The sequence below is a fragment of the Tachypleus tridentatus genome, chromosome 12, assembly GCF_004210375.1.
Source record: "Tachypleus tridentatus isolate NWPU-2018 chromosome 12, ASM421037v1, whole genome shotgun sequence".
Lineage (NCBI taxonomy): Eukaryota > Metazoa > Arthropoda > Merostomata > Xiphosura > Limulidae > Tachypleus > Tachypleus tridentatus.
This window is the reverse complement of record NC_134836.1, coordinates 47,262,518-47,276,628: the sequence shown is the minus strand read 5'-3', so window position 1 is coordinate 47,276,628 and position 14,111 is coordinate 47,262,518. Positions and strand designations below refer to the sequence as shown.

The window sequence follows — 14,111 nt, the reverse complement described above, 5'->3', positions numbered from 1 at the left end:
TACACCAAGTTCAATAACAGAGAGATGAGTCCTTAAATTTGAAAACATTTTAAGAAGCGATAAAATGCTACGAAAAATTCTGTGGTAAAATAATATGAAACGTCTTCAACTGAATTATAAAATATTAGATGAAACTATAATTTTCAAAGAAAAATTATATGTAATACAAAAAAAACACTTAAATTCACGTCATATTCTTAGTGTTGTCAATTCCATGATGTGTTTTTATTCATGTACTATATAAGTTCTCAGTATATTTCATTAAGATTTTCTTGACAAAGGCTTAGTTTATTTTTCAGCTGTTAATAATACAGTGGTATCTCGGTTCTCGAATGACTTTCTTCTCGAACAATTCGGTTTTCGAACATATTGTTTAAGAAAAAAATGTCTCGGTTGTCGAACATAAACTCGGTTCCCGAACCAAGCTGTCGTGGTCCGAACTCCCGAACGACCCTTTGACCATTTTCGGCTCACGCCAAGCTTTCCCAAAACATTTTACCCGCACCTGTCGCTCTGTCCACACACCCGCTAAAATCTGTGTGTACGTTCGCGTTGTTCTTTTGGTATTTTTTGTTGTTGTTTTCTAAATATTCTGATTAAATAAGCTACCATGGGGTCAAAGAAGGATAATGAAAGCAACAAACCAAAAAGAAAAGTCGTTAGAGCCACAATAAAGGTGAAAAAAAGATCTCATAGCGAAGTATGAGAGTGGTATTTGCGTGTCTGACCTTGTTACACAGTTTGGTATGGTGAAGTCTACAGTCCGCATTATACTGAAAAATAAAGAGGTCATCAAATGAACTGATGTTTCAAAAGGAGTGACAGTTCTTACGAAACAAAGATCAAAAACAAATGAAACAAAAACTGTTGTTGATTTGGATAAACGAAAAACAGTTAGCTGGTGACAGCATTTCTGAGACCATCATTTGTGAGATAGCAAAGCAGTTGCATGCTTACCTCCTGAAAAACACCCCTGGAACGAGTGCTGATACAAGTGATGCCTTTAAGACTAGTAGAAGGTGGTTTGAAAAATTTAGGAACAGAAGTGGCATACATAGTGTGGTGAGACATGGGGAAGGTGCCAGGCAGAAACAAACCTCATTAGACAAGTTTTTTTAGTGAGAAATAGGTTCAGTACGTCTCAAGCAGGCTGTAGCGGTGCAAATATTCTGAAAAGAGAAAGAACCCCAGAAGGAGAGTTACCTGACGTTTTTATGGAAGGTGACTCCCCTTCCAAACAATAATAACTCTCCAACTCTCCACGTTCCTCACCACCTTTCACTTACGCTATCAGCTCTCCTCAGCACAGGTAAAGTGCAGTTAAATTTTCATTTATTGTTTTTTTATTGTGTTTATAGTTTTTGTGGTTTACATTATGCATGTAAGTATTATTATACAGGTATAAATAAGCAATATTTTCACTTAAAATGCTTCATAATGCGTAATGTTTGGAGGTCTGTAACGGATTAATTTAATTTACAGTATTTATTTTGGGAAAAATTGATTCTGTTTTCGAACAGCCTTCTGGAACGAATTAAGTTCGAGAACCGAGGTACCACTATATTTTTGTTTCTTATTTATGAAAAGTTTGAAAGAAGGTTTGTGGCAGATGTTTAATTAGCAAGCTGTTACTTTATAGATTTCTTAAACTAAAAATATCTTAAAAAAATAAAAACTTCAGAAGTACTATTTAAGTGTGAAATATTTAATTGTCCTTACAGTAGACAGAGATATATAAACATTTAAAGAATACAGCACATTACAATATACTTTGAGCAATATTAAAATGTTTATAAACCTCATGTTGGAGTAATATATGCCTAAAATGTCCTGCCTGTTTTTCTATTTTATTTTAGGAAACTCAATGGAGTAACGGCTTTATCCATTATTTCGACTATCCGAGAAGATATACACAGACGTTTATTAATCAACTAGCAGGATTAACTTATTCTTCACATCACATGGGAGAGATAGATCCTCGTTTCCATGCAGATTATGCAAACCCTTGTTTACGAACTTCGTATTCAAGTTTTCCTTCTTCACAAGGAATGTCCACGACTACCAGAAGCCCTTTCTTTACCTTTCCACAAAAACACTTTATCGCGATAGACCCAAGTTTGGCAGAATTAAACTCAGTGACAATGGCTACACCTGTATGACATAAAAAAATAGTGACTAACTTTGTTCTCATAGGAAAAAACAAATAACAACGTGTTTTATCCTTCTTTGTTTGGGCTTCAACCAGAAGTTGTGAATACGCTATAAAAGCAACAATAAGTTGCTGTTTGGTGATTTTATAATATAGAGTTTAAGGCTAAGGAACTTTTGCTCTCTGTGTTTTGTTATACAAAAACATACACAAAAAAACTGAAAATAATTTATAAATAATAAACGTTGTTTGAAAAAAAAGAAACTGATATTTGATAGGCTAATTATGTAAAATATTTATTCCCCTATTTTTGCTTCTAGAAACGTATCATTGAGAGAGAATAATTTCTTAAACTTGAAAAAGTCAATCCTTGTAAAAATATGCTTGATTGTAAATATTACGTTTTATCCTATTTTTCAATCATAAGAAATAATTAAAGCTACCACTCTATTTGGATTGGGCTCGGCATGGCCAGGTGGTTGAGACACTCGACTCGTAATCCGAGAGTCGCGGGTTAGAATCCCCTACCACCAAACATGCTCGCCCTTTCAGCCGTGGAGGCGTTATAATGTTACAGTCAATTCCACTATTCGTTGGGAAAAGAGTAGCCCTCATGTAGCTTTGCGCGAAATTCAAAACAAATTAAACCAATATTTGGATTTAATAGTTAGAGGGTTATAGCCCCCCGCTAGTACAGCGGTAAGTCTACGAATTTACAACGCTAAAATCAAGGGTTCGATTCCCCTCGGTGGGCTCAGCAGATAGCCCGATGTGGCTTTGCTATAAGAAAAACATACATAAACACATAAGGAAACATATAGAAGGTTATTGGGGAATGGATAGCAATGGGCTTGAATGTAACGGCTGTTGGTGATGTCTACTAAATCACCATATAGCATTTGAACAAAGAACATTTTCCTATACAATGGTGTAATTTAATTGATTTCTGGAAGGGCTTAGTGAGTCGTGTGTCCATATCTACGCGCTTTATAGCTTTTTGTTCAGTGATTAAAATTAGAGTAAGATTTTTTTTTTTATCAAAGGTACTCCACATACGTAGGCTAGATATCAAATTAACTTGTAAAATAATGAACTGAATTCTGTGTAACAAATTTACTATATGTATAAATGCCGTAAAAAAATACATCAGATCCTATTGTTATTGGTGTGTGTGTGTTACCTTACAGCAAAACCACATCGAGGGAATCAAACATCCTGATTTTAGCGTTATAAATCCGTAGACTTACCGCTGTACTAGCAGTGGACATGGTTATTAGAATGCACATCAGTTGGGTAGCCTCGTTCGTAACGACATATGTTGCCCGTAATACAACGTAGATCTCAAGAGTATCGGAAAAACTTGTGAAATAAAGATTAGTCCTTACGTCAATTATTAGGCCTGGCATGGCTAGGTGGATTAAGGCGTTCGACTCGTAATCCGAGGGTCGCGGGTTTGAATCCCTGTCGCACCAAATATGTTCTCCCTTTCAGCCGTTGGGGCATTATAATGTGACGGTCAATCCCACTATTCGTTGGTAAAAGAGTAGCCTGAGAGTCTGCTGTGGGTGGTAATGACTAACTGCCTTCCCTCTAGTCTTACACTGCTAAGTTAGGGACGGCTAGCGCAGATAGTTCTCGTGTAGCTTTGCGCGAAATTCCCAAAAACAAAAAACAAACGAACGTCTATTATTATTACTGTTAGTTAAGCCGGAGGCATAAAAAATAATGCTGTATTTCAACTTGAAGTAGCTTGAAATTATTGAAGTTGTTTTGTTATTTTTACACTATATTGAATATCTTCCATGAGGGTCTTCTGCAAGCCATTAGGTTATTTTTAGTTCGCTTTAGTTAAATTTGTTTTGTTTTATTTGTTTAAGTCGTTATTTAGAATAGTTAACCTTTGTAGAACGAAACTATTTATAATTAAATAATAGGCCTGGTTACATGAATGTTTGAGAGAAGATATTCAGCTTTGATTTCACATTACACTCTGTATTTCAAACAGTATAAACATTCCTGATGTTTAACATTAAATTTCTTTTATTATATCAAATTATGTGTTTTATTAAGACATTGTATTCCTTGAGATTTAGTTTGTCATCCACGACTATTCTAAATATTACGTCAACTATAACTTTGTGTGTTGTAACAAATCTGACGAGATGGATTTCGGCATCAAAGAACGAACACGTCAACAGTTGCATACAATATTCATAATACAGTTGAAATATTCTTCCACAACCTTCTTACTAGAAACCAATATCAGGTATTTAAGAAGAGGTGTGATTTAAATGATGTAGTATTACATACTTATTACCACTTTGAAACTTTATAAACAGTATGAAAGGAATTATAAATAACACATTTTTTTCAATAAAATGTTGTTCTTTCTTTATTTTATGGCATTCTCTGTGTTCTTATTTGAAGTTTACTATAATGTTTTGATATACATAAGGCACTTAAGTTTTTCACAATCAAACTTAAGTATTTATTGTGTTATATTAAACATGCAGGTGAAATCCAAGTTATTGCATTTAAGCAGTAATCTCTTGTAAATACATACATACATATATATATATATATATAAAGTAAGCATTATGGCCCTTATACGAAATTTGACTTTGATTGGGATAAATTAAAAGCTATGGAATATAGTTTCGTCTTTTGTGGTAGAATTTGTATTGTGGTATTTAATAAAATAAAGACCCACTAAGTAGATTCCAGTGCAACAATATAAATATTTCCTGAGTAAGCTTCAATGGTGAAACTTTGAAATAAAGTTATTATTTAGAAAATGTTACATTTTTTTGCAATTATTTTTTACTTTGATTCCAAATTTCAAAAATATATGTCTAACAAACTTATTTTACCCAATAACTTACTAGTTTTTTTTTCTCATTTCTGCAGTTGATTTATGTCATTTCCATATGAGAAACTGTTTCATTTTTTTCGGGCATTATGGTGATTAGTAAGAGCGGGAAAAGTAAAAGTGATGTCAACGATGTATTAATATGGGGACCAAATTCAACTGCACTTTTCATTTCTTTTCTCTTATTATTATCTTTTTGAAACAGTGATGTTTTTATTTTATTTTTGCTTTCAAAGGAGTCCATAATTGAAATTCGATCTGTTTCTGATGAGCTGGAAACTGTAAGTTTGCTTCACAAAACATTTTGCCAATAAAATACTTTAAAAACCCTTTGGTTGTCACCGCAATAGCTTAGTCGGTTTTTAAGAAAAACATCACAATTAGTTTTCCTGAATTTTACGCAACATACGTGGAATATGTCTCGTACTCCAACTTCGAATACATTGAATATTCCAGTTAGTCGGTGTATGAACATGGTGTTTCTGAACTATTATGCATATTATATTGTTTTGCGTAAAATGTGGTTTCATAATATAATAAGTGATAATTTTGAATTGTAAAATCTTTTTTTTTAACTGTGCTTACGCATTTTTATTTTTCCTTTTAGAGTGTACAAGAAAACAAAATAATTCGATACATATAACTCAACAACGTTGCAAAACAATCTTATAACATTTCTTATTCTATAGAGTAACTTGATAAAAGGCACCTCAGGGTTAAGTAATTACCTAGTGTCCGGTCCAAAAATAAAGAATCCAATGTTTGGTTAAAATGACACAGTATTTTGTAGGCATACTAAAAAAACCTATGTTGGTGGATATAAACTCAAAGTTTATTATTTTATTACTTTACAAGATGCAGGGATTCTTTACATTATATTACTGTATCTTATACTCAAGCGGCCCGGCATGGCCAAGCGTGTCAAAGCGTTCGACTCGTAATCCGAGGGTCGCGGGTTCGAATCCCGGTCGCACCAAACGTACTCGCCCTCCCAGCCGTAGAGGCGTTATAATGTGATGGTCAGTCCCACTATTCGTTGGTGAAAGAGTTGGCGGTGGGTGATGATGACTAGTTGCCTTCCCTCTGGTCTTACACTGCTAAATTAGGAACGGTTAGCGCAGATAGCCCTCGAGTAGCTTTGCGCGAAATTCAAAATAAACAAACAAACTTATACTCAATAACAATGGCTCCCTTCAAACAGCCACTCCATTTTACAGGAAATTAATTATAACATCACAGAACTAACTTCTATATACTTACATAAAGAAACAAATAGCAGTACTATTTATTTCTCAAGAACAAGGGTGATCACGACATCCTCTGTTAGGTGTTACAACATGAAATCGTTGAGAATAGTAATATGCGTTGAATGCAATAAATACTTATTAAAGTTCAAATTTATACAACTCACATCAACGTAAATGCATCAAGAGAAATCAGACGTGAACCTGCATTGAAATAAAACAAAGTAAAAGTGTATTCTCAAGATGGCTTGTATGGCCTTTCAATTAAACTAAAGTACAGAACAACGTTTCGACCTTCTTAGGTCATCTTTAGGTTACCAATGTTGTTCTGTATTTTATTGTAATTAAAGTGTTAATACTCAAACCAGCCGCCTTGAGAATACATTTTTACGTCAAATGGTTTTCTCGTCATCGCGAAAAACAAAGTAAACTAATGACGACGTGTGGCAAGTCAACTGATAGGTAAAGCCTCTATATTATCTTTTCTCAACTGAAATTCGCGTTTAAGTAAGAAAAGGATATGGACAAATGACCAATCATTCTGCCGAATAATAAATGACAATTAACTATGTCACTACGTCACATGTTATTCAAATACTTCATGTATTTTAAGTTATTAGTTGTGAGTAAAGCGAGAGAGAGATGAAATTCTTCATGTAAATACTTTGATGGAATAAAATTAGGTATTTTTGTGACTAATTTCATTACAGAATTTTACATTTCTTGTAAATGCTTTAAATCATGAATTGAAAAGCTTAACCAAGAGTTGCGATCTATTTAAAAACAGAACATTAGAAAATATAATAATGAATTTAGAACTGCAACTGTTTTGTACATATATAACTTTATTAACAAAAATTATTTTTCCTTTATTTACGAAAAGATATAGAATCCTGTCATTTTAACATCCGCCTAAATATTGGGCCTTAATGCCTCATAGAATTCACAGTTTTAACAGCAATATCGTTAGTTAAAACAAGGGTACCTCTATTCTCTAATACATTTATCATACATTATTTTTATTATTAAATACGATCAAATGGGTTTTATTAAGTGTCTTCTCAAGGTTTATCACAATTTCAAATCTATTAATGCCAAAGGATTATCATTTATTAATATACCTGTGTTAAATGCGTCTAATGTTCTGTATCATCAGATAATATAAATGCATATTTAGTTCAACTGAATATAAGTTTCAGCTTCACCGGATAGGTCCAAAATACAGGATTAATTTGATCCAGATATGTAATTTAAAAGTAATGCTAAAACGCTTGCTAACTACACTAAACGAAATAAAGAGGCAGGACAAAAATGATAAACAAATTGACCAGTTTTTAATCAAGCAGTCTAAGCGGCAGTTCGCCAGGCTAAGGATTCAATCAAGGTATAGAATAATCAGTGATGACGAGAAACCCACTTGTTGAGAAATTTATATGCAAAAACGGCTCGTTTGGGCTGAGAAAACACTTTTACATAGAAGAGCGAACAACGTTTCGACCTTCTATGTAAAAGTCTTTTCTCAGCCCAAACGAGCCGTTTTTGCATATAAAGGTATAGAATAGATTATTTCATGCCTTTACCTTAACTAGGCTTAGCTGAGTTTGAATTCCTCTTTTCGCTTTGCTCTCTTTCCTTTCTGTGTGAAGAAACTCAGTATTTATATTTTTCGACTAGGAATACCACATGACGACTTATTCTAAAAACTTAATCTAAACATTAACCTGCAGATAATGCCAGAAAAAGCATAACCAATTTGATTTTTGTATTAAGATGCATCTAAATTTATGAATAACAAAAGAACAAAGGTTATTTTAAAAAGTGATCAACTTAACAGTTATTCTTGACCACGTTTTATGGGGAAAACATGCACATGCTCAGAATAAAGAATAAGTTTAGCATACCTATTATAAAACTATAATCAGATAGAAACCCGCGGTTATTTCACAACGTATTTAGTGTAAGGTTTAAGCTGAATATATTCCCTAAAGAAAATTAATAATAATCATCTTTATAAAATATATAAAAAGTTAGTAAACGTTTTTTTCTATTTCTGAAAAAATCAGCTCTGTTTAGATTTTTATGGTTAAGCCAAATAATATTGTCACTAAACTCTCCAGCTGACCAGTCATGTAATAATCGTAGTCTTGAGCATGGTCAATAAATATTTATTTTTTATAAGGCGTTAAAATTTTTAAAAGGCATGAATTAATATTTTTTCACAAATTTTAACTACACAGCGAGTTAGAATGAAGTTAGCATGATTTGTCTTGACTTTATTAAGTTTAATTCTAATAATACTTTGCTACCAAATAATGATGTAATAAAAATTATGGTATAATAAACCGATTGCAAACCTTTGATACAACACATTATAACAATTTTTAACTTACTATTAAGAACTTGATTGTGACTGACTGTTTTAATTCTAACGCTTTAAGAAAAATCTCGAAAACAAGATGTGTTATGTCTTATTTAAGAAATTAATTTCATCATTTTTAAACTTAGCCATTATGGAATCAATCGTTTTTGAAGAAATTTTCCGTTCAGTCTTTCCAAATGGTTACTCTTTCTATAATATATTTGTAGCAAGATTTACTGAAATTCAATTCAATTACACACATTCATTGTTCCATAAAAATTGCTTTTTCTTCCAAAATCTGTAGAGTACTAATTATTTTATGTTAAAACTAGAATGTATGTGTGTTCAGAAGTACCAAGATTAGCAGAGTTTTTAATTTTTCAAAACGTCTTTTGAATCCTTTTCATTATATCATTCATAACAAAAAAATATCGTCAGCAGTTGTTCATACTTAATTAATTCTTTAAAAAATGTTTTGTTCTTGATATAACAGGTTCTTTTTTTAAATATAGGTCATGGATTTTTGTATAAATACAGTTTAGAGATATTTTTTATTGAATTCTATTTATTTGGTAAACATCCATTTTGGATTTTATCTAGATTATGTGGCGTCATTATCTGCAACCTTATTTTTACTAATTATAAAACACCTAATTATTTAATTGGGTTTTATTTTCCGTGTACTTAGAATTAGAATATTTCACCTTTTCATTGTTTGTTTGTTTTTTGAATTTCGCTCAAAGCTACACCAGGGCTATCTGCACTATCTGTCCCTAATTTAGCAGTGTAAGACTAGAAGGAAGACAGCTAGTCATCACCACCCACCGCCAACTTTAGGCTACTTTATTACCAACAAATAGTGAGATTGACCGTCACATTATAACGCCCCTACGGTTGAAAGGGCGACCATCTTTGGTGTGGCGGGGATTCGAACCCGCGACCCTCGGATTACGAGTCGCGTGGCTTTTGATAAAATATGTTATTGTAGAGTTCTGTACTGGTCTCATCATATTCACACAGCGGTTCAGTTGTACTAATATATTTGTTATTAAAATTCAACAAATTAAATGAAATACACACAGGAAATTAGTCATTCTTAATTCTGAATGAACATGAAACTAACTCAATAAGTGTTAAGGATATCAGTTGTGAAACTCAATAAGTTTTAGTCTGTAGTTTAATTAATTTGGTGAGCTGTGCATCATTATGTTATGGTTATTAATTATGTTGAATACACGATCCTCATTATTATTTGATTTGAAAAGAAAAACATTGAGAGAAAGATGCTGTGTATTATCTTTAAAAATCAGTTTGATGACATTTATAATAACTGCTTTTTTCTTTTTCCTACTAGTATCTGCAATGAATTGTCAGTTATGGTTTTACCTATCATTATAACACAGGCATACTCGTTACGAGCAGCCCTCTAGTGGCTCAGTGCTTATTATGCTGAAATTGAGTTTTGATACCTGTGGGGATAAACCACACATAACTCATTAACTAGCTTTGTGTTTAACAACAAAAGAAACAAAGAAAACAAACAAGTTAACCTTAATAATAAATAAGCTTTGACATAACATTCCCACGCAGATAGCCCTCGTGTGGCTTTGCACGAAATTCAACTTAATCAAACGTAAAATTCCATAGGACTTCTTTTATTTGCTGAATTATGAATGTGAATTATTATTCTAAAGCCTTGGCAACGTTTCTAATCATAGTTTTTATACCCAAATGTTTAAAGTTCTTCAGAAGAAATATAATTAATCTTGAAAATGAACAGTAATAATTATATGTGTGCCTATATATATAACAACATTTCAAATCACAGTTCATTCACCCTTCAGTATGTCACGTTCTGAAAGTCGCGATAAATAATGAAGTATATGCTTCACGCATTTAGTAGCACCTTAACTACAATACAAAAAACAACAACAACGTGCTTAGTCATTGGTCTTTCAATGTTTAAAAGATTGAGCAGAGAAACACTACCTCTGCATAAAACTAATTATTTCAGATCTTGAAGAAATCTGACCTAATTTCTTAGTTTCAGGTCAATTTACTTGTTAAATAAAATAAAAACTAAGTTTTCTTCTTTTTCAGTCAATTTTAAATATACTTTTTCAATCTGTTTTGTAATTTCTTTTAATTCTGATTTTTAATAATTACTATTTTCTAACTTTCTGTTAGCTTAAAAAAATCACACCTTTCTTTACTTTAGTAATTATTTAAACCTCCATAAGAATGCAAATTAGTTATTTCATTATAAAATGACGATTTGACGCTGTTTTCACATGTTATAATAAGTCACAAATTGCGTGTTAAATTATTCATGGATGAAAGCGCTTCCTTTTGATCCAACATTTCAACTGGATCACCAAACGAGAAGTAAAATCAAACTGTTGTCAAAGTGGAAATATATGTACTGATTAAATAAATAAGGTAGAATCAAGATAATTTCATCCTTATGTCAGAGGTCATTGTGTACATGTACGTCTATTAATTGGAGATTTCTCATTGTGAACCAATAAGAAAACAAGAAACTTGGATCTGTATTCTCAAGACGGCTGGTTATGGATATTAAATCTTTAATTAAAATAGAGTAAAGAACAACGTTTCGACCTCCTCGTCATTACGAATCTGGGATTTGGTGTTACAAGAAGAGTTATGAAAAATGCACAAGTAGTTAGAAACGATAGTTAAAAATCTATGACAACTTGGTTCTGTTAAAAATGTATGACAACCTGGAAAGACGTTGAGGTTAAGATCTCTTATGTAAGTAATTACCCTTTAGATGAAAACTATGTGAAGCTATCGGTACATAACCGCACATCACATTACTTATGTTTATAGTTTTTTTTTTATGATACAATAATAAATACTTTGAAATATTTATTATTATTATTATTCATTATTTCTGTGTTTTGCTATATATAATTTAGTTTCGAAGATACTGTATTTTTTCCATTATGATACGTAATTTAAAATCTTATATCGTGTCCAATGATGTTAAATTATTTCAGAGGTTGAGTTTTAGACCAAATGCTACTGTGTATGGCAAAAAGTCGTTCTATTATTGTCTACAAAGACATTTCTGTTTATTGTGAGATGATCTATTTTAATGCAAACCACCATTATTCAGCTTACAATTTAAATACGTCTCTGTGGCACATAAAGAGAACTCGGTTTTCAAAATGATCATGGGCGTGTCGTGTATATTAGCATATAAAACATAAATTTCTCAAACGTTTACCAAGATGTGTTCGATCAACATCGGACAACCGTACAAAACTCTAGTAATGACAAAAAAAGAAATTCGATCAGAAGTGGAACCATCAAGAGAAAAATGGCCTCTCCTATCTACTACATGCCATTAAACTAACTAAATACCATTTTATATGATGTGCAAGCTACATATTTTCCCCAGACTTGTGAGTAATTTCTCAACCAAACAGAAGAAGAGGGCTGAACTAAATGGTTCTTTTTGAAAGCTTGTAGTTTTCATAGAGATCTGAGCTACTCAACGTCGAAATCTAATATCAAGTTCTATCAAAATTATAAAAAAAAAATGTATTAAACATAACTTTTAAGCCAGTTCATGGTTTGTGTATCTTTCAAGAATACCTTACATAGATCACTGTTCAGACGTTTGAAATATGCATTGTACCTATCCAGCTTTTTTTTACAGTCTCCCCAAAATTAGTTCTCTTTTGATCATTGTCTAAGTGATATGTTTACATTTTGACTGACATTTCAGATATTCGGGATGATGAGAAATCCACTTGAAGTATTCTATAACTCACACTATAACTCCCCCATGGTTGAAAGGGCGAGTATGTTTGGTGTGACGGAGATTCAAACCCGTATTCTTCCTTTGTAAACTTATTCACGTGATTCTCTAACAGTTAAAACCATTTAAAATTGCAGTTACAAGTTTTAGAGATTCAAATGTAAGAATGTAAAACTTTAGAATATGAAATATGAGATGCTCTTAATTTGAAATTTAATATAATAGAGATACAAACTAATTACAAAAATAGAACTTAGTTATGCTTAATTTTATCATTTATTATATTATTATATTATATTTATTAATATAATAGAGATACAAACTAATTACAAAAATAAAACTTAGTTATGCTTAATTTTATCATTTATTATAATATTATATTATATTTATTAATATAATAGAGATACAAACTAATTACAAGAATAAAAATTAGTTATGCTTAATTTTATCATTTATTATAATATTATATTATATTTATTAATATAATAGAGATACAAACTAACAAGAATAAAACTTAGGCTTAATTTTTTTCATTTATTTGATACACACACACACATATATATATATATAAATGTTAATTTCATATGTGCATAAATTTCATATATTCTTTATTATAAAGTATTTTAAGAAGTTTGAACTTTTTGGTTTTTACATTATTTCTTCAGTTAATAAACGTAGCGGTAAGTTGTTAAAACTATTATTTATATAATTTTCTGCTCTGATGCTGGATGCAGTACTGTTGCAATTTGTATGTATGGAACGTATTAAAATTTAATTATTTACTTTCATATATATTAATATATACAAAGTAAATACAAATATAAATATAAATTAAATACAATATACAAATATAAATTAAATACAATATACAAATTTTATTCATAGTAAATGTTTAGCTTCGGGGATTAGAAAAAGTCATGTTGCCAGTTTATATATTAAAATGAGAGTTAATACACGTTTGATGTGAAGAATTCACCAGGATTTAGCAGCAGAAAATCCATCGTAAATTAATTTTATAAAATTATTTCCTTTACGAATTAAAATATTTCCTTGTGTGACTTTTCAACCATTCATCTGTATTGTCCTAACAATCTCTCGCATTGAAATGTGTAAAGCAAAAAACTATATATAAAATAATGAGATGAAATGCCAGTTACCGGCATGTAATTATATTAAGTAATAATAATTTATTATGTATATTTACACACATATAGATACAGGATAATTAGATGTCTGAATACACATTTTTCGTATTACGAATAAACAACATTTTAATTGTTCGATTCCATGTTCATTTACTTAAAAATATGGAAATACTTGACGCAGGGATTAAATTTCATTAGGTTCAGTTACGATTAATATGAAAAATTAAACACTTAAGTAATCCAGCATAGTTATAAGCTACTTTCTTCTGTTGAACGTCTTTGATAAAAGCTTAGCGGAAAATCAAATAACCTTCAAGATGTAGTGAATATCACAGACATTCTCAGCATATTTATAACTAAAGACAGATATATACAGTATACCAGTTGTTGATGAAAAAAATGACTTCTATAAATGGTGCTCTTTTCACTACATTGTTTGCTGTATTCTCTCGTATTATGGACTCTGTGTCGAACGTAAGTTTCATCAGAAATGGATATGGTTGATTCATTGTGATTGAAATTCTATTATGCGCTTTCAAAAATTCAAAACAAAATAGA

At 31.2% G+C, this 14,111-nt stretch overlaps 1 protein-coding gene across 2 annotated transcripts in view; it reads left to right on the top strand.

Moving 5' to 3' along the window:
* LOC143233213 (irregular chiasm C-roughest protein-like) overlaps nucleotides 1-4,544 on the top strand; it is a 45,204-nt gene extending 40,660 nt beyond the window's left edge. Inside the window, exon 14 of one of the 2 annotated variants that reach the window (XR_013018039.1) lies at nucleotides 1,857-1,990. Coding sequence is in view for 1 of the 2 variants with exons in the window: in XM_076469183.1 (XP_076325298.1) it covers nucleotides 1,857-2,159 (303 nt within the window). In the remaining variant the exon portion in view is untranslated. Of the gene's footprint in view, nucleotides 1-1,856 lie in introns of both variants that reach the window. The other variant, XM_076469183.1, reaches the window with a different exon arrangement.
* Nucleotides 4,545-14,111: the final 9,567 nt, after the last annotated feature.